General features: G+C 39.5%; 1 protein-coding gene across 3 annotated transcripts in view; it reads right to left on the bottom strand.

Moving 5' to 3' along the window:
• Positions 1 to 20,367, bottom strand: part of Adam23 (ADAM metallopeptidase domain 23) — a 150,665-nt gene that overhangs the window by 45,930 nt on the left and 84,368 nt on the right. For all 3 annotated transcript variants that reach the window (XM_031367723.1, XM_031367722.1, XM_031367724.1), the window contains exons 5-13: positions 19,072 to 19,154; positions 17,546 to 17,609; positions 13,295 to 13,367; positions 12,457 to 12,530; positions 10,682 to 10,747; positions 4,358 to 4,429; positions 2,005 to 2,168; positions 1,089 to 1,173; positions 126 to 216 (exon numbers count right to left, since the gene is read on the bottom strand). In XM_031367723.1, the coding sequence (XP_031223583.1) occupies positions 126 to 216; positions 1,089 to 1,173; positions 2,005 to 2,168; positions 4,358 to 4,429; positions 10,682 to 10,747; positions 12,457 to 12,530; positions 13,295 to 13,367; positions 17,546 to 17,609; positions 19,072 to 19,154 (772 nt within the window). The remainder of the gene's footprint in view (positions 1 to 125; positions 217 to 1,088; positions 1,174 to 2,004; positions 2,169 to 4,357; positions 4,430 to 10,681; positions 10,748 to 12,456; positions 12,531 to 13,294; positions 13,368 to 17,545; positions 17,610 to 19,071; positions 19,155 to 20,367) is intronic.

The following is a 20,367-nucleotide window of genomic DNA, read 5'->3' as shown; positions in this document are numbered from 1 at the left end:
TTTAAGGCATGAGATACACTATGATTAAACCACAGTGTCATAGAAATAGAGCATTCTCAGTGACTGGGCATGCATTATATACACAGAACGACAAGGGGACTGGAGTAAGAGGTCAGTGTACATACTTGGCTTCCTGCTCGAAGGTTCCCATTGGATTCCAAGGTTTTGAGCCAGGCTCTGCGATAATTCTTGTGCCACTGCCATTGGAGGACCATACTGGGTTTTCAGAGTTGAAAATGTGTGGGAAACATTTGAGAGAGTGCAACAAAGCCAGTTATCACTCGTTCATTGTTATCAATATCATTTCAAGTCCCTAAGTAGAGCCTTACAATGTCTAAAGATGGTGTATGCTCTTTAAATAATTTCTCCCTTGAGACTGTGCCCCGAAAGCATCTTTCAGAACAGGAAGTTTTCACATGGGAACGGAAAATGAAAGTGGCCAAGACTGTACTCCAACTCAACATATTCAAAAATGTCAAGAAAGGTCTCCCACTGAACCAGTGAGACTACCTAATGAGACCTATTCCAGTGCTTGCCAGGATTTTATAGAGTTGGCTGGGCTTTGGAGTGCTTCTTTCAAACTACAACTTTTTATGATAAAAGCACCCAAATAATGATTCTATAAAAACATTTGTTTTAATTCATAACAAACTTTGTAGAAAACATAAAAATGAAAATTTATATAGAGACAAAATATAATCTGTAAAATTTTTATTTAAATGAGCTAATTCTAATATATACAGGAAAGTATTCAAAACTAAAAAAAAAAAAAAAAAACTACAGGAATAAAAGAGTCACAGGAATAAGATTGATAAGTTTATAAACACTTAACATCTCAATTATAGACCTAAAAATCTCTGAGCCAATTTTCAGGTAATGTTTATACCATGAGAGTGCAAAACTTCCACAGCAATATCAAAAGCTGTCGATATGAACTTAGGGCTCCATGTACTGATCTGAGGCACTCACACTACATCCCTAATGTCATCGTTGAAGGCTTTCGGGAGAAGGGTTATAATAGGAGCCTGAATGAAGAATGAAATCAGTTGCAAAGACAGAGCTCTAGTTACAGAAACCATGAAACTTACCTCATTCACACCAACCCCTCTTATTCGAGAACACACACCTCCGAAGTAACTCAGGCTGCTTCTCTTATAATGGAATGTCACGCGCCTTAAGAAAACAAGGTACTATCATAAAGCACCACATAAACACTCCTAAAACATATGAATTCTCCCACACCAGACATCCTGAAAGCGACTCCCAACAGGAAATTAAAAAACAAACAAACCTGTATTTAAACAGACTTCCATCTATACTGTTATAAACACATTGACTTTTTTCTACTAAAGAGTACCTATTGCTGATTATTATAAATTGATAAAGGCTGAAAGAGGAGTGGATCAAGGGCCAAGGTGAGAAGAATGGAGGGAATGCGGTGCTTGGTTTGATTGCAGGACAGAACCATGGTGGGAGATTAGAAAACGGCTATGAGAGGGAAAGAGGCAGAGTGCGAAGAGAGAACAACCCTCTTCCGTAGTGACAGAAACACACCTGCATTCAATGGCTTTCTAAAAAGGCGTTTTCTAGACTTCCTAGGGCTAGGCGCGGTCACGTGACGATGATCTAGCCCACTTGTGTGAAGCAAATGCACACAAAGCTTTCAAGAAACTGTTATAGATATTGATCTTACAGAAGGAGCTCCCTCTTGCCTCTCTCCAAGCCAGGCATCCTGCTGCCTGTAGGGAAGGCTACAGTACCAGGGGCATCTTGGGTTATGATTTGACCTTAGGGATAGCTGCTCTGTGCTTGGGCAGTAAGAGCTGGGGGCCATGGAACTACAGCATCCATCCCAGTCCTGGAATTCTACCTCGATGAACACAAAAGGGGACCAACAGCAACACTGCAGAAGTCACTGCCCCCTATGTGAGCTAACTGATACAATAAGGGACTAAAGATAAACGACCAGCCGAAGCCGCAGTAAGAGCCTGAAGGAACACGTACGAGATGAGGTGGACTGCGTCGGCGTGCTGTTTGATGCGCTGCCGGTACTTGGAGAACTCGTGAAGCATCTGCACGGGATTAATGGTGATGTCAATTTGATCCTTCTCAGTCCAGGTCTCCACAGCAACCAGAACAACCCTGGTGTTGAGCTGTTCCTTGTAAATCTGGGGGTATACAACAGGACAGGTGCAGGAGGAAAGCACTGGGTCAAACATGCACAATCAGTGAATCAGTCAACGGAAGGGAGGTGGGGGAGGGGAGAGAACATGGGGCCAGAATTAGCTAATCATACAGAAAATCTGCTTCTCCTTTCTCTTTTCCAAGAGCCAAAATAAAAAATCACACAACTCTGTATTCTTTACTCTCCTTAAAGACGATCTCCACGCCCACCTCAGCACTTTCAGTTGCCTGGCGTATTATGAGAATGTAGGGATGTCAAGGTTCTCAAGTCAGGGCCTGCACTGTCAACAGGGTTCAGTGAAATAACCTTTCCAAACCCCATAGGAGACAAGAAGCCAGAGCCTGACATAGAGACTCTAGGTGTAATATAATCTGCAGGCTTGGGACAGTTCATCAAACAGTACAGCTGCCTTGCTACACAATATAATAACTCTCAGCGAGAATCACAGAGCTGAGGCCAAGTGCGGGGGTTGGGGACACTCACTCTCGCTTCAGCGTATCATCACTCATACACCATCTTGTTATTCTTCTTTTCTCAATACTTTGGACCAAATAAATAACTCACAGAATTAAGCAACTTCAACGAGAGCTGCCAAGTTGCCTCACTTTTAAACTATCTAAGAAAACAAATGAACGGTCTTTGAAGACAGTCAATAAAGAAATTAGCATCAAGTCAAAGCTATAATGGCTTTACACAAAAATGAGTTAAGTGTAATATATTTCTGCAATGGACGATCAGCTCCAGGATTTTATAAATATAACATCAACTAAAAATTAAATTCTGCAAAGTATGATTTTATTCAATCATGCAAAAAAAATGGCTAATGCAGAGATGCTGCCTAATAAATAGCTTTTGCACTGGAGATGTGTTTAAGATTCTCTTTTCCATATCCAGTTATAGCTTTCCTGTGAGCAGATTGACAAGGGCTGAAATTAAAGAAAAGTAATAAGGCAGATGTAAACCGGCTCTCAGGGGTTCAACCTTAATTTTATATTACATATTCTATGCACATCAACCCATATTACAATTTTGTCAGCTGTGCCTATGAGGCACATAACATATGCTAGGTGCACAAAATATGTTATGAATATTTACATGACGGGTGGTTTGGGGCTGTTTAAAACGCAGCTCTTCAGAGTGAGGAACATTTAGGTGCTTGGCAATTCATAAAAAAAGATGTTTTTCACAGTTAAGAGGGACCATACAATAAATACAAGATAAAAAAATATATTTAGCTTAACAAAGTAGCACTTCACATCAGAATATATAAATTAATTTATTCAACTCAATTAATTATTCACTGGAATAGAATGTATGAAATTCAGCCCTGGGTGTTTGCAACCTAAGGCAGGGAACATGAAGAAAATCTAATCGATCATTCTTTGGAATTTATGAAGTGGCACGAGGGGAAAGCATGTCAATAGTGAGGATATGTAGGGTCACACCCCTTGAAGGAAGCAGCCATTTCCTCATTCGAAATTATTTTGTGTGGCAATGACACCTAGTTCTATCACCTAGAATACTAGAAAGGAAGTCTGAAGCCTTTCTACCCTGGGAGAACTAAGATAATAAATCCACAGCCTTGAGATTTCCATCTATCTAAATCCTCTTAGCACACGCTGCCTCAATCCATTAGGACTTCTCTACTTACACAAAAATATTTAGGAAAAGCTCAAGTAGTTATTAATAAAGCCTCATTTACTGAGAATAATTTCCAGGCCTTACGGTCTTTCTCCGTGGCACTTTATCCCCCACGGACTCTGGTAATAACAGAGGCAATGCTATACAATTACTGCGGGTTAATAAAAATTTCTCACTGTTTAAGGAGGCGGCGATGCTAGCTACTGTGATTCGCTCATTAGATATCGTACACATGTATCAAATTATATCACTGCACCCCACAGATCCATAGAATTAAAGTGATAATTAATGAAAGTCAATATGCTTAGAAGACAGAAACAATGCTAAAGCTCCTTGGGAAGTCACTTAGACAGTTTTTCTTATGAAGTCCTCCATCCAACAGTTTCTTTGCCGGGGGAACATACGAATACATTTTTTTTTTCATTTCATCCAAGAAATAGCCAACATTATCACTGAGCATAGAGAAAGAGATATGAACCATGCTTTTTTTAGATTAACAAAAAGAAGTTTCAAGGAAACTGGGCTACTTACAGAATCAACAAGGTTGACCACAGACTTTGCGAAGTTGTTGGTATGCGCATGAGAAGAGCGATGCTTCTTATACTGGGGGGGAAGAGGAAGATGGACCAGTCACTTCCAAGTCCTAATTGTCCTCCTTGTCAAAGATTTCATATAAACAGAAACCTCTGCAATGCCCTAGAAACGTGGCTCAAAAGATCAGAAATTGGTTTGCAGCAAGCTGGAGATGGTGCTGCTTTTTTTTGCTTTTGTTTGTTTGTTTGTTTGTTTGTTGTTTTCTCCTTTCCTTACAACACAAACCCAGGCAGCAAAATTGTAAAACATGTCCCAGGGCCTGAAGGAGCCTACAGTTGTACACACAGAAACCCTGTCCCTTGAAGTTAACTTTTAATTCAGTCTCAACAGCTACTATTCGGTTCTTTTGCTTTCATAAAAAATGAATCTTTTTCATTTACAAAGGGCTTAACCCAAAAACTAGCCTCCTCTGGACAACTTTCTCACTTGACCCTCAGGGCCAAGCACAAGTCAAGACCAGTTCCTGTCATGTAGCATTGTCCATGACAGGAAGTACTTTTCCTGAATTTAGTGAATTTCCCACTGAGGATGGCACAGGATCCTAGAGCAAGCCTTTGTTCTAGATAACCAAAGCCAATAAAGAAGTCAAAAAAGAAAATGAAGTATGCCAAACAATAATGGATTTTAAAAACTTATCAAAATCATTCTATATTGTGGGCCTGGAACTGTGGTGGACATCCTAACACAGTGTAATCCCAGCACTTGGGAAACTGGGTAGGAGAATCCCGAGCCCAAGAGTTAAGGACCTACACACACACACACACACACAAAATCTCAAGAACAAGCCAGTAGTGGTGGCACACACCTTTAATCCCAGCACTTGGGAAGCAGATGCAGGTGGATTTCTGAGTTCGAGGCCAGCATGGTCTACAGAGTGAGTTCCAGGACAGCCAGGACTACACAAAGAAACCCTGTCTCGGGAAAAAAATTTCTTAAGAACAAAACAAAACATCTAGGGACATTGGTTTGGGGTTGGGAGAGGTTGCTGTTTGGGGGTGACACCATCTAAGACTTCTATCACTACACAGCAAGATTTGTATCAAGTAGTCATACGCTTTATTCAACATATGTTGAAGAGGAGACATTTGAAAGCTTAAGTCAACTGTAGGAACACCGTGCCCTGGACTGCTCCATGAGGCTATTGTTCTTTCTATAACCATGAGGAAAAAAGAAAAACATGGTTTAAACTGGTGATTCTTTTATACCACATGTTTGAAATTTGTCTTCAACTATACTTATTCAATCAATTGTATCTTTCAGAAAGATTAAGAATATTTAATACACAATAAAAATCATGGTTTTTCTTTTTCTCTTCACATAATCCTAGATCCTTCTCAGAGTCCCTACCTCTGAATACCACCACCATGTGAATTTCAAAAGACACTTTGGAACCAGTCCAGTAACTTTGGATTGTGATTTAGAGGTGCCAAATATGAGCTGTCTATTCAGTACCAAAGAAAAACCACCAAGTCCACAGGATGGAACTCAGAAGTCTAAAGCTCTAAAGTAAGGGCTCAGGGATCTTAAGTCATGATCCTGCTTAGAGCTTGAAACTGGAAGCTGACAATCAGGAAGAGAGCATGTGACAGAGCCCTGAGCCAAGTTCCCAAACTTGAGCTAAGGGGTCAGATATTAAATAATTACAATAGCAGAGAGAGAAGAATTATGGTGTCACAGAAACCAGAACAGATGAAAACTGTTCTCAAATGATGGCAATGATGATGATGATGATGATGATGATGATGATGATGATGATGATGATGGTGATCATCATCATCATCATCATCATCATCATCATCATCATCTGTATTCAGTGTTGGTAAGAGAGGAAAGGAAGGGCAGAGCAAGGCTGGGGAGGAAGCTCAGTGACTGAGTACTTGCTTAATAAGCAAAAAATCTTGAGTTTCCAGCCCCACAAAGAAAACAACACTTTTTATTAACTTGAAGCTCCACTCACTAGGTACCCAGGATCTATGAGAAACTATGTCACCTGCACAACAAATATCCACTCCTCCCAACTCCATCAAGTGAGCTTTATTATCCTCAAATAACTTATCTGGGATTACAGGGCTGAAACCAAAGTGTGTCCTACTCTGGGCTAGAAGAAGAAATTAACTTATTCAGTTAATAATTCTTATGAAATAATTATAAACTATAGCTTACTTTTATAGCCCTCCCCAACAGGTCAGGATTATTGATGAAAATCTGTAATTTGCTTGGTCCATTAAAAAATACACTGGTTTTTAAATAAGGAAAACCAAATGAGGTTTTAATTGAAAAAATATTTGAGTCATTGCTGATTTGCACCTTATTGGTTCATATTTAATAACGCAGCAGTAATGCAAGCAAAACACTTGCTTTACATGCGCTTTAAAATATCTCAACCAATTTTTTATTAGGCAGTTTTTAATATTTATTTTTAGCTTAAGCAGCTCAAAGAAATGTTTGCCGACTTTTATCAAGCTATAATTGCTCACAAATTACGTTCTTCCAGCTAGGTACCAAGACGCTTTCTACAAATTTGAGAGATTTTTTTTTCTTTCTAATTGAAAGCCTCTGATAATTGGGCTGCTTGTTCAAAACACGAGAGGTGCAATTTTTCAGGCGGCCAGTATTAGAGAGGGAAGCTCGAATGCAAATGTAGGCAAAATGTTTCCATTTCCTGCATGAATGAGAACTAATTTGGCAAATAAAGAAAAATGTGCGAGCTCCATTTATGATAAAACTTACCTTCACATTTTCTGATCACTGAAAACTATTTCCATTTAAGCCAGCAAATTGGCTTTCACTTCCCGGATAAATGAGCCCCTTAAGAAATGTGCCCTTTTGAAAACAATTAAAGCTGAACCTTATTTTCAACCCAAAGGTAAGAATTATAAAATCCCGCTGGCTCGTACAGTACAAACACCACGAGATGGGGCTCCTCGGTGGGATGATTATGCTAAAGCCCAGCAGCAAATCTCCAGACACTGGAAATTGACGTATTCACTTATCCTAGCTCGGTCTGCTTGCAGCAGGCACCGAGATGCGGTATTCTGCTCTCTAGCCGTTTATTGCATCTTTCCAGCGATAACATTTTAAAACTTCATTTAATAGAAAGATTACCTGAAAGGGGGGCCTTTTCTCAACTCTTATGAGGGGTCTTAAAATGAATATTTATTTGGGATGACTATAGGATGGAATGTAATCTGGTTTTATAGCAAAGAGATTATTTAGTGCTATTAGCCCAAACTATTCTTTAAAGGCTAGAAACTCCTAGGTAGTTTTGTTCTATCGTGGGCATTATCACCATTCAAAAATCCAGGTTTGTTATTTGTTTGTTTGCATTTTTAAAATCCAACCCCTTCAAAATTTATCATTAAAATATCAATGAAAACTCAAATGCTGTTCATTTAAAAACCTGGGTTTCTTTTTTAACTAGAAGATGTGGGCTGGTGAGTGGTTTGGTAAAAGCACTGGCCGGGCAAGGCTGACGATGGTTCAATTGTCTAAACCCAGATTAAAAAATACCAAGCCAGAAGTGGTGGCATGTACCTGCAATCCCAGCACCCTGAAGCTACGTGGGAAATGGAAGTAGAATTACTACCTAACCTGGAGAACAGCATAGCAGACACAAGGGGCTCAATACCTCTGACCTCTGACCCCTGACCACCTCCACACCACACATGCCTACAACCAAACACATCACACATACACACAATAATAAATTGGTGTTTAAATAAATGTTTAAAACAACTTAAATTAAAAGACACAGTACCCCAAATAAGATGATGGGTTTTAGCACAAAATACGTGGTATAAGCAAATAAGGTTTTCTCTGTAGAGAACAATACTTTTGAAAATGGTGCTATTACATTACTTATACAATTGGGTCCACTGTGGCACTATCTCCTGTGCACACTTTCACCTGTGCTCACACACACACACACATACTCACACACACACTCATACAATTACACACATACAAACACACACACATATTCACACACACAAAAACACTCACACTCACACACACACACACTCACACTAATAGTAAATAAAATAATGTTCTCTACTCATCTGGAAGAACTGCACTTTGCATGTTCAACAACGTTGTATACAGATATGTATTATGTATAGATACGATACAGTTATCTACACATTACAAGATTTATATAATGGATATTAGAAAAAGCTCAGGCTTTTAAAGACAGAATTTTACAACCTGCCCACAACCATCAGGTTTGAAAAGTAGTTGGAAAATTCTCAGTCTGAAAAGCAGTTCAAATGAAGACAGCCCCACCAACGCCCTTCAGAAACTCAGAGTTAAGCCTTTCTTAGAGCAAGTCACCACCTGAACATTTGGATTTCCTTACTGGGGAAGATTTCTCCTAAGTTATATGTAATTCCAAATAAAGTTCCTTCTTACTCTTATATCTTGAGGAATTTATTTAAAGGCTGATACAGAAAATTAAATCTGTCTACAAAAAATAAAAAGAATTCCACAGGGTGGGAAGATAATTTTCAACACAACTGAATCATTGCTTAGTAACTAATGGTAATTAGTTTAAATATCTATTAAAATAAAAGACTCAAATGAAAATTTAAATATACATTAAACCTTTTGCAATATACAGTTTCAAGGATTTCTCTGAGGAAACTGAGCTGAATGGAATTTCATATTGTCAATTTAGTACAAAATACAACTTTATTATATAGTTTACTAACTTTGATTTCCTTAAAATAACAAGGACTTAATGAAGCTTAAAATTGTATTCTAATATTTTATAAAGGTCTTACCCATATATGACTTTTAAGCATGGAATCTTTAAAAATACAATTCCACTTCCATAAAATCAACAACTCTTTTTTTTTTTTTTTTTTTTTTTCCGAGACAGGGTTTCTCTGTATAGCCCTGGCTGTCCTGGAACTCACTCTGGAGACCAGGCTGGCCTCGAACTCAGAAATCCGCCTGCCTCTGCCTCCCAAGTGCTGGGATTAAAGGCGTGCGCCACCACCGCCCGGCTAAAATCAACAACTCTTAATGAGCAATTTTTAGAATTAAACTGCATAGCTGTGACAAAATAATCACTGGACTAATGAGATTGGGATTATGGTTGTGGTAGAGCCAGATGCAAAAGGCTCGAGACCCACTTGGCCACATCCATGCCTAGCTTCAGTTACTGGTCTCACTTCAGCAGCTTGACACACTGAAGATGAGCTAGCATTGGAGAAATGTATCTGAGAGGTTACCAGCACACTGTGGGAACCAAGCACAGTAGTGCACAGCCTTGACCCAGGATGCTCAGGTGCTGACAATGGAAGTGGCTAAGCAGAGAAGAGGCACAAATGAAAATGTGTTTCTTCTCTTGAGCCTCACCGGAGTGCAGCGCATGTTACTCCCACAGGTGTAACACAACGTTATTTATATTATCAATATTTAGTAAAACAAACCACTCATTTAAAATAGTCTCTTGAGATAGATGTTTCATTTCTTCGTTTTTATGTGCAGTGCAAGGGGTTGGGGGGGGGGGTGGAGATGGAACCCAGAGCCTCACACATGATTTTTTTCATAACAAAAGCATGGGATAGAATAGTGAAGTAGTGGCCAAGCACACAGGTGTGAAAGATAGAGCGCAGGGATTTTAAACATGGACAAATGAAAAGCATCCTATTGGTAAACCTACCTCTTATAAATCTCTATTAAAGAGGTAATTTTGGAGCTGTCAAAATCCCATAAAGTACTGTCTCTTCTTCATCTAGAAACACGGTGCTCATTTAGAACCACCAGATGATTATGTCTAAACATCTGGACTGTATTAAGTCACAAACAAAAGTTAACTCAAAGTAAAATGCATTTCTTGTTTAACAAGCTATCCGGCTTCTGTGCTGGTCTGAATGAGAACGGCCCCCATAGGCTCATGTATTCGAATGCTTGGTCTTTAGTTGGAGGAATTGCTTTGAGAAGGATTAAGATGTATGAGCTATTTGGAAGAGATGAGTCACTGAGGGTGGGCCCATGACAGCCCCTCCTCTGTCTGTCTGTCTGTCTGTCTGTCTGTCTGTCTGTCGGTCAGTCCATCTAGCCTCTACTGCTCTAGCACCATGCTTGCCTGCTGCTGCTGCTCCACTACACTACCCACCCATGTTGATCATGGATTCACCCTTTGAAGTTGTAAGCAAGGTCCCAATTAAATGCTTTCTTTTAAAAGTTGCCTTGGTCACAGCGTCTCCTCACAGCAACAGAGCAGTGACTAAGACAGATAGGATTTTACATTCTTACCGTCTTGTGATCATTAACAATCATAAGCTCCAAATATTTCATTTCTTCAAACACACCACGTGATGGCTAAAGAAAATTAAAAATGCATGGTTAGAACAGCGGTTGACATAAAGTATCTCTCAGCCTTGAATTTCAGGACTCTTCACTGCCTGCCTGGTAAAGCAATTGCTCTTATGTGACTATAAAGTGCCACTGAACAAAGAAGAGACTAGAGAAACACAGTGTCACTTTCGCGACTCACCAAAATGAGAAATAGGTCATAGGGTGTCTGTGTGGTTCTCCATTTACTCTAAAGGAAAAAGCATGGCATGATAGCTAAAAATAAATAAATTTCCTTTTCTGTGGTAATAATGATAAAATATTCACATTTACTTAAAATGTCAAAGGGAATTCACTTTAAACTCATCTCAAGAGAACAGCAGGCATCTCTGAAATCACATCAGGGTGGTCAATAAGAATTAGAGGTCTGGAATAAAAGGCATCCGACAGAGTTCCAATTTCCAGCCCCTCACAGGAACAAATGCCGACAGATAACACTTTAGGAATAGAGACTATTTTACTTCTCAGTCACACATATCCTCTCACAACTGAAGAGGTAATGATGACGGCTCTTCCTCATTGTGTACTGAGTAACAGTTCAGTATGGGGTAGACTGTAGTGAAAGGAAAGTATGGGGTAGACTGTAGTGAAAGGAAAGACGCATAGGCCAACTGCATCTTCGAGAGTAAGCAGAGTTCTAATTAAGTGAGCATAAAAATTGTATTTGTGATTACCATAATGCCAGTGTACACTATGTAAGAAGATGATTCAAACTTGAACTAACTTTTAGATTGCTGGGGGGTCTAATTAATTTAACACACAAACACAAAATACATTCAACTAAGTATTATCTAAAATGTATAATTTGTGCTATAATTATTCATTAAGTCATCTAGTGAATTACTATGTAACCTATAAGCTGTAGAATTAATTCGTGGTTACATGGCATTCACCATGTAATTACTAAACAGCCCCAATCATTACAGCCTTCTAATCTACTACATATTTAGTTACAATGTTCCTCTGTATTTATCAGTACATAAAAGGCATGTAACAGTTACTGGTTATACGGTCTCATGACTTTTATTTAGCCACTGTCATATTGCCAGTAGAGGAATGATACTGTATCATCCTGGTCTGAAAAAACACATTCAGTTTCAACTTTGGCATGACAGAGCTTTTAGTTTGGAAGAAATACAAATAAACTTGATTAGCCAATATTTTTAACAGAAATGTTCTATAGGATATTGTATAAGTCAGATTATCTCTAAAGCCGTGGTGTAGTCTCTTTATTGTTTGTTTGTGTCTTTGATTTGGTTTGGATGGGTTGTGTGGGGAGGGTGAATGCATGAGGAAGCCAGAGGTCAACTACTGGAATCAGTTCTCTTTCCTCCCAGCAGGCAGTCACAAGGATGGAGTTCAGGGTACCAAGCTCCACCTACTTAATCATCTTACCAGCCCTACTGTGCTTTTCCATAGGGAGGAAAATGTCCTCCAATTTTCCTAAGAAAAACACACTGAAGACAGAACTAAAACAACACATTTTTACATGACATCAGGGTTCACGGGACATTCTAATCAGTTTGAATCCTTAACAGGGAGGGAAGACTAAATAGCTTTGTGCTAAAAAATCTTCAAGAGATGGTGCTTCTCTGTGCCTTTTTGTTTGTTTGTTTGTTTGTTTTGAGTGTGGGGAGCCAGAAGGAGCCTTGCCTGGGGCCCGAGGCTACACTCACATTGACCGCTCTTTTCCTTCTTCTCAGCCATTGTAATTCAGGTAGCAAAGGCCACTGGTCACTGCCATCTGTGCCTGTGGAAGAAGGAAATCAACATCAGATGGATTCGGACAGCGTCCCATTGAGAATAGTCTTCAAATATTACACGAAGGAACAGTGCCATTAATAATGAATGTCATCACAGAGCCCAAATAGCCTACAGTGAAACAGGGCATTGATTGTTCAACATTTCACACTCATAAAGACAGTTCAAATGCTATTTTTCTTCTCATCGTGAAAAATGTGAGTTGCCCAAGGTTGATTAGAAGATGGTTATTTAACCTACAACCGTTTAACAATAGCCTAAGAACTCTATTATGTGTGCCCAATTTACTCTAGACTTTAAAATGATTATGTGGCATAAGGTTTTGTATAAATTGTGAAAGATTCTGGGCATTAGTATATAGGAATAGTATCACATGCCCACAAAAGAAGCCTTTGCCAGCATCAGCATACTAAAGATGCTTCAGGGGCAGGGTGAATGGGGGAGGTAGTGCAGAAGGGCTGGGGTAGAGCAAACCAGGAAGTCTGGTTTAATGCCTGGCCCTGCAGTAATCATTTACATTTGGCTACACTCAGGTTCCAAACCCAGCTACACACAGGAGCTTCATTTGTCATCTTCACTGAAGCAAATTCTCCATGCCTCATTCCACGAAAGGCTCAGCTGAGACTGCACTCCCCACCCACACAGCCGACCCGAGCTCTCAGACCAATTTCCCTCCTGAGCAAGCCTGCACGTCCACAGAGGTCTCCAAGTCACAGCCCCACACATAGCATGGCTATTTTACTTTAGACTTACTGAGATTCTTCATCTGCTTAGAATATTGTCCTGCCAAGGTTTTCTGGATTATGTGTGGTCGGCCTGTGCTTTTCTGAAACAAAAACAATTGCAGGAAATGAAAAAGTAAGACAGGAAGACACCTCTATGTCTCTATGGCGTCTTCTAATAGCCTTCCTTCCGTGGGGACATGAGATATTAGAAGGAAGAGGGTATGCCTTGTTAAATCTTTAATTTTAAATGAAAAGGAGCCCTTCAACTGCCCCACTTTAGATCAAAGCACTGTTTTGTCAGCTGCTCTTGAATCTGAGCTTCTTTCAAAGCCCCAAGTGGGAAATGCGTAGGAAAGGAACGTCTGTCCACCAGCATGAGACAACCTTGGTGCTCCAATACACTTTCAAGACATAAAATTTGAAAAGATAAAACTGCAATTTTCTCATCAACTTCTAAATGATTTAAAAATTATGACATCCATAGTTAATTACAGCTGCAAGGCCGAATGTACTCATATATCACTGGTAGCATGGTTTGAGAAAGATTTTAATAATTTCCATGAGCAACTTTGAAAATATTCATATCCTTTGGCCTAGAAATTACATGGGCTCATTACATCATTAGAAGTGGAAGTAGCATTAAGAGCTGAGGGCTTAGTTTCTGCCAACCAGTATTTATGTGTGTATTGTCCAAATTATTCCCAACAAAAAGCCCATGTAGTCTGTATTCTATCCCTATTCTGGGTTGATTTCTGTTGCTATGATAAAACACTGACCATAACAAACTTGAGAAGGAAAGAGCTCATTCCAGCTTACAGGTTACAGTCCATCATGGAAGAAAATGAGGGCAGGAACTCAAGCAGTAACCTAGAGGCAAGAACTGAAGCAGAGGCCATGGAGGATCGCTGCTTACTGGCTTGCTTCCTCTGGCTTGACGGCTACCATTTTTATACAGCCCAGGGATATCTACTTTGATCCCACCTGTGTAAGTATGGTGCCACCCGCAGTGGGCTTGGCCATCCTACATAAGTTAACAATAAGAAAATGACCCATAGACACGCCCACAGACCACTATGATGGAGACAGGTCTTCAGCTGAGGTTTCTCTCTTCTGGGGTGAGTCAAGTTGACAAACCAAGATCAACTATCACATTTCTACTTAGTGAATAAAATTACTGAGATTCCTAAAGATACATAATTGGGATAAGTTGTGCTATGAAACAATCAATTTATTTAAACTATATGTGGAAATATATGGAAAAATTGTGTGAATATTTGCTAAAAGGTGATACATCATCTTTGGGGATGATATGATGGATAATTACTATTTAATTGTTTATTTTGTGTTTCAAATTTTTTTTTAACATTTTACTAGCTTGCTTTCCGGGGATTTTCTGGTGTCATTATCTTGTTTGGTTGGTTGGCTGGTTTTGTTCCTTGAGACAGGGTCTCACTAAGTTTCACAGATTAGTCTTGACGCAAGCCTTCTGCGTGAGCCTCCTGAGCGGCAGTGATCACAGGCACACAGTACCACACTCAACTCCTATGTTAGTTTTATAACCATAAAAGCTTCTTGAAAGGCCTTTCTTATTAGATTTGATAATAATACAATAATTAAGAATAATTAAAAATAATTAAGAATATTGCTAATTGCTTTCTACTTGCAATAGAATATGAATTCTCACGGAAACTATCTTGCCCATACTCTTGACTTACTACCAAGCATGCTAAAAATCAATAATAATAATAATAATAATAATAATAATAATAATAATAATATGAACACCCCAAAACCCAAATTCTATCCAATCAGTTCTTTATTCTGAAAACTGATGAAAAGACACCTAGCATAGCGATATTCACCCCTGAACCTGCAACAGGATTTTTGCAACTAATTTAAAGATTCAAGTTCTACTCGCTTGCCCCCACCCACAGTGAGAATGAGAGCAAATCACTCTGAGAACAAAAGGGAGGCAGTAGGAGGCAGGCAGGGAACAGAAGATAATAAGCACGTAACCATAAGCCCCCAGCAGTATAATTACAGCAATAACAACGCAGCGCCAATTCCTTAAACATTTTGATAATATGAGTTTATATGTATATAAACCCTTTTAACAGTTCAGCAGACACTGCAACACATTTATGAATTCACCCTGTCTGCAAAAATTGTCTTATTATGGATGCACTGGAAATTATCCCATTTACACTTTCTTAAAATGCAAAAGCTTAGAGAACTATTATGGCTTTGTTGTTGTTTTCCTTTGGTGAGGGAGGTAAGGGAGCAGTTCCTCAAAGCCAATAGTCATGGGTTTTACTGAATGTCTAAATGTCTGTCTGGCAGTTTTCCTATAAGATGGTTATCTGCCTGCCCATGGAACAGGAAGCATATTTTACTCATCAAAATGTCTTAATCAAGGCTAAACTGTCATCACTCTGTAGAAAGTTTTAAAGTTATTCATCAAAACCCATACAAGCTTATTCAAATATTGCCATGACCATGTGCAATTCAATGTTTTTTTCTCTCTCAAATTTGAAAAGTTACCTCATAATTTTATATATATGTTATATAAATTTATTTTCATTTATAATTAGATAATATATTTATATTATAATTAAAATATATACATTTATGTAATGTATGTTATATAAATATATTACATAGATATAATGTAAACATTAAACAGCATGGCAGGAACACGGGGGGTCTCGTTAGTATGGCTGTTACCCTGTAGAGGATGAAACACTATTTTCTTCTCCATCTGGAAACTGTATGTTGTATCATGGTGATACTGTTTAGATCACAGATTATATATGTTTTATATTATATAAATGTATTTATAAATGTATTGCACACACACATATACAGACAAGAAAATAAACACTGCCTTTTACTATCAGAGTCTAAATGTCAGAGTTGGTGAGATGGCTCAGCAGTTGAGAGGTCTTGCTGCCCTTGCAGAGGGCCCAAGTTCAGTTTCCAGTACCCACATGGTTACTCATAGCCATCTGTAACTCCACTTCCCAGGGCTCTGAGGCCCTTTGCTGAGCTCCTCACATAGAGCATAAAGAGCACTCATATACAATAAATAAATACATACATATATAATAAAATATGTATACTATGTGTACGTGTGTATGTGTATGTATGTATGCATGTATGTATGTATACATATTTTAACAGTTGGTTTTTTTTTTTTTTTTTTTTTTTTTTTTTTTTTTTTTTTTTTTTTTTTTTTTTTTTGGTTTTTCGAGACAGGGTTTCTAGAACTCACTCTGTAGACCAGGCTGGCCTTGAACTTAGAAATCGGCCTGCCTCTGCCTCCCAGATGCTGGGATTAAAGGCATGCGCCACCACTGCCCAACTAAGATTTTTTTTTTTAAATGTTTCCATCTGGACATGGTGGCACACCCAGAACATTCAGGAGGCCTGGGCTGCATGGTGACACCCTGTACCCCACTAAACCTGTTTTCTCCCCCCCATCAGATGGCTGCATTACTCCAATCATCATTCTCAAAAAATGTTTTTTCTCATTCAAGTTCCCTCCGTGGATCCTCCACTCCTCTGTGACCTCACTGTGTCTTTACTCATGCCAGAGCCTTTGTATCTTCACAGCTCTGGGAAAGTTCTAATCCCCTTGTGGCCTTTACTCAGGATTCCCCCTCACCTTGGTCGCTCTTGGCCCTCTTCAGCAAGTGCCACCATCTGAGATGTCACATGTGACTTTCTGCATCCCCATCATGAGTCTCAGGATATCAATTTTGTCATGAATGTAAGATGCAGTAAGCTTTGAATATAATATTGACAACTCTGTATTAGACTGTACCGACTGCTGTCAGTAAACAGCATGGCAGGAACACGGGGTCTCGTTAGTATGGCTGTTGCCCTGTAGAGGATGAAACACTATTTTATTCTCCATCTAGAAACTGTATGTTGTATCATGGTGATACTGTTTAGACCTCAGATTTCCCTACAAAGTACTTCTAGTAACAGAAAGTAAAATCAGTCTTACAATTATCTAAAGAAGAGAGTAGATATGAAAGCTTTTATAAAGAATTCCAGGCTACCAGTGCAAAACAAAAACCTTCCTTGTTCTCTTTGAAGATTGCAAAAAAAAGGGGCTTGCTTTCAGAATAGCTCAGCATCAGACCTCTGATCTGGCCTCATTGGCACGAGGGCCTAGCACTGTATCATTGTAAGGGTGACATCACATAACACGGATAAATGGCCTTTGAGTCTGGAAAAATCAAATGCCCTAAGGAAACTGGTGGCACAGACCCACCTCATCATGAGTCAGTTCCAGCGGCTCTATCATATACACGAAGGTGTCATCCTCAAACATGCCGCTGTAAGACAAGACACCAGGAGGAGAGTCAGCAACTATGGCAATGAGGACAGGCAAGTGAGCATCTCAACAGCATCATTAGAGAGTGCCTCAGAGCAAAAGTCTCCAACAGCCCCAGATCAATGCCCAATAGCGGCATAGAACCCTGCCACAGTCTCATAACGCCAAGGCCTCTACTAGGCAGCTTGCAAGCACAAAAAGTATTAAGCATTCCCCCCAGAGCATGCAAATGCTACATGATAGGACTCATTTTTAGAAATAAACTGATGACAACATTGATCTGGAATAAGATCTCTCGCATGCTAGGGGGAAAAAATCACTCAGAACTATGTGAAACTAGTACGAATTTCTTGTTATGCAAATTATATATCAGATGGAAGAAATTTGACTGTCCCATTGTCTAAGAATATTCTAAGACCATCTCTGATTCTGAAGAGCCTAACAGGAGTATCTTTATATTTTATACTTGTAAATTGTGAATTCCTATTAAGGAGTGTGTCATTAAAAAATTTAACTTGGGGAGACATATGGGTCTTTTAAAATAACGTTTGAAAGGAGTTTTAAGACCCTTTTCATCCAATGTCTAAAGCTAACTAACTCTTCATCCTAGGCATCACTTGATTTGGGTCTAAAATGTGTTTATGCATGGTTTCAGTGAGTCTGCCTCCAGACAATGGATGAGTCCCTCTCAATGTCCCATCCATCCCAAGCTGATACCTGATTAGACTTAGATCTAATCCAAATGATGACCTTTGCCATAATCCTGTAATGCTGCGTCAACTAGCCTAAGTCACTCTCTAAGTTTCTGGCTAGAGTTTGGGTCTTAAAATGCCTCAACAGATCCACTACTAAGGATCTGATATCACCTCAGAGTGGTGCTCCTGGTAGGCAGTGGAATGAGGTAATCCCCATGAGCCTTGTAAGAAGTCTTTAGCTCATGGCAGGGGTAGGGGAAATGCCCTTGCAGGCATTGTAGGACTTCAGTCTCCTCATTATCTCTCCTTGACACACAGTGAGCAATTTTGCTGCACAACACACATTCAATTCACAATGATGTGGTTCCTCACCAGTGGCCCAAAGTAATGGGGTCAAGCTATCATGGACTCAAACCTCCAAGGCTTGAATGCAAATAATCCTTTTCTCTTATAAGTCGATTATCTCAGGGATTTTGTTTCAGTAACAGAAAGCTAACTAGTACACCCTATCCTTTCCTCATAGCATCAACCAAAATGGGCATCAGTAAGCTATGTGACTGTTTGTTTAATTTCTGAGTTTTTGCAAAGTCTAGGTGCCAAAGAAGAGGGGAACTTTAGCTCTCTAGAACTACTCTGTACTTAGTCCTCAACATATCACTGACATAGAAAAGTTACTAACATAAAATATCTGAAAAATAAAAACTGCATAGAGTAAATGGATATGAGCAAGCCTGGAAGTTGGAAGGACCGAAGAAGATTCCCACATACTGGAGTCCATTGCAGGTCGACAGAGCCACCCTGGAGTCCTTGACACCTCTGATGCTTCCATGGTAGTAACAGTGCTCTCCGCCCTACAAAACAGAGAGTGCCTTATAGATTGTATCTGATACACTGATATCCCTGCTTCCAATAGTGCTGTAGAGAAATACCACCAAGGACGAGAACACGTGCGCACAAGAAACTCGTATTTGAAGTCAAAAATAGGGCTGGAAAAGCATTAAACAAGTTTGCAAATGTTTGATGGAGGAGAAAGGGGCATTATAGGGATTAAAACCGATGTAAATGATAAAGTTTGCAGTACTTCTTAATCGTGCATTTTAGAAGTAGTTACAAACAGGTGTGGTTACACAAGTTTCCTCTCACACCATGACTCTTCTTGTGTTTATATGCTTTTTAAATAGAATCTTTACACCATTATTATCAGATTCACCCCACTTTAGAAATTATCTTGGGAGGCAGAGACAGGTGAATTTCTGAGTTCGAGGCCAGCCTGGTCTACGGAGTGAGTTCCAGGACAGCCAGGGCTATACAGAGAAACCCTGCCTCAGGAAAAGAAAAGAAAAGAAAAGAAAGAAATTATCTTCCTAAGGTACTCTCCATGTTATCAAAAGAAAAACACAAACAACCAAGCCAACCATAACCCTTTATCTAGAGTGGTGTTCTAATTGCAAGATATGCTAGGACTACGGTGGCACAAAGCTGTGGGAGGAACCAACCAGTAACAGATTTGAATTAAGGCCCACTCCACCAAATGGAACCCATACCTGATACTGCTTTGGTGACCAAGAATCTGAGACTAGATAGCCCCAGGGGCTTAGTGTAAAACCCAATAACACTGATCTAAAAAAAATGTAATGATAAAATGACTCTAAATGATATTCTGCTATACTCATAGATCAATGTCTTGTTCAGCCATCATCAGAGGAGCTGCCTCCTGCTGCAGATGAGAACAGACAGAAAGGCACACAGCCAGATGTTACACAAAGAGGGGGAGACCTTGGAATACTCAGCTCACGGGGTGTCTCCCTCCCCTCAGAGCCAGCCCAAGGAAGAGGAGACAGAATACAAACCAGAGAGAATGAGGTACTTCAAGAAAACAAGGCCCTTTTAAATCAACACGAACAAAGCTCATATGTACTACTCAGAGGCACAAAAGCAGCATGCACAGGGCCTGCGGAAGTCTGCACCAGGTCCTCTGTGCTTATATTATGGCTTCCAGCTTAGTGCTTATATGAGATTCCTGAGTGTGAATGAGTGGGTCTGACTCTTAAACCTTCACTTGGG

Source organism: Mastomys coucha, unplaced genomic scaffold (genome assembly GCF_008632895.1).
Source record: "Mastomys coucha isolate ucsf_1 unplaced genomic scaffold, UCSF_Mcou_1 pScaffold14, whole genome shotgun sequence".
NCBI lineage: Eukaryota > Metazoa > Chordata > Mammalia > Rodentia > Muridae > Mastomys > Mastomys coucha.
Note: the sequence above shows the minus strand (reverse complement) of the source record. Positions and strands in the feature narration are given on the sequence as shown.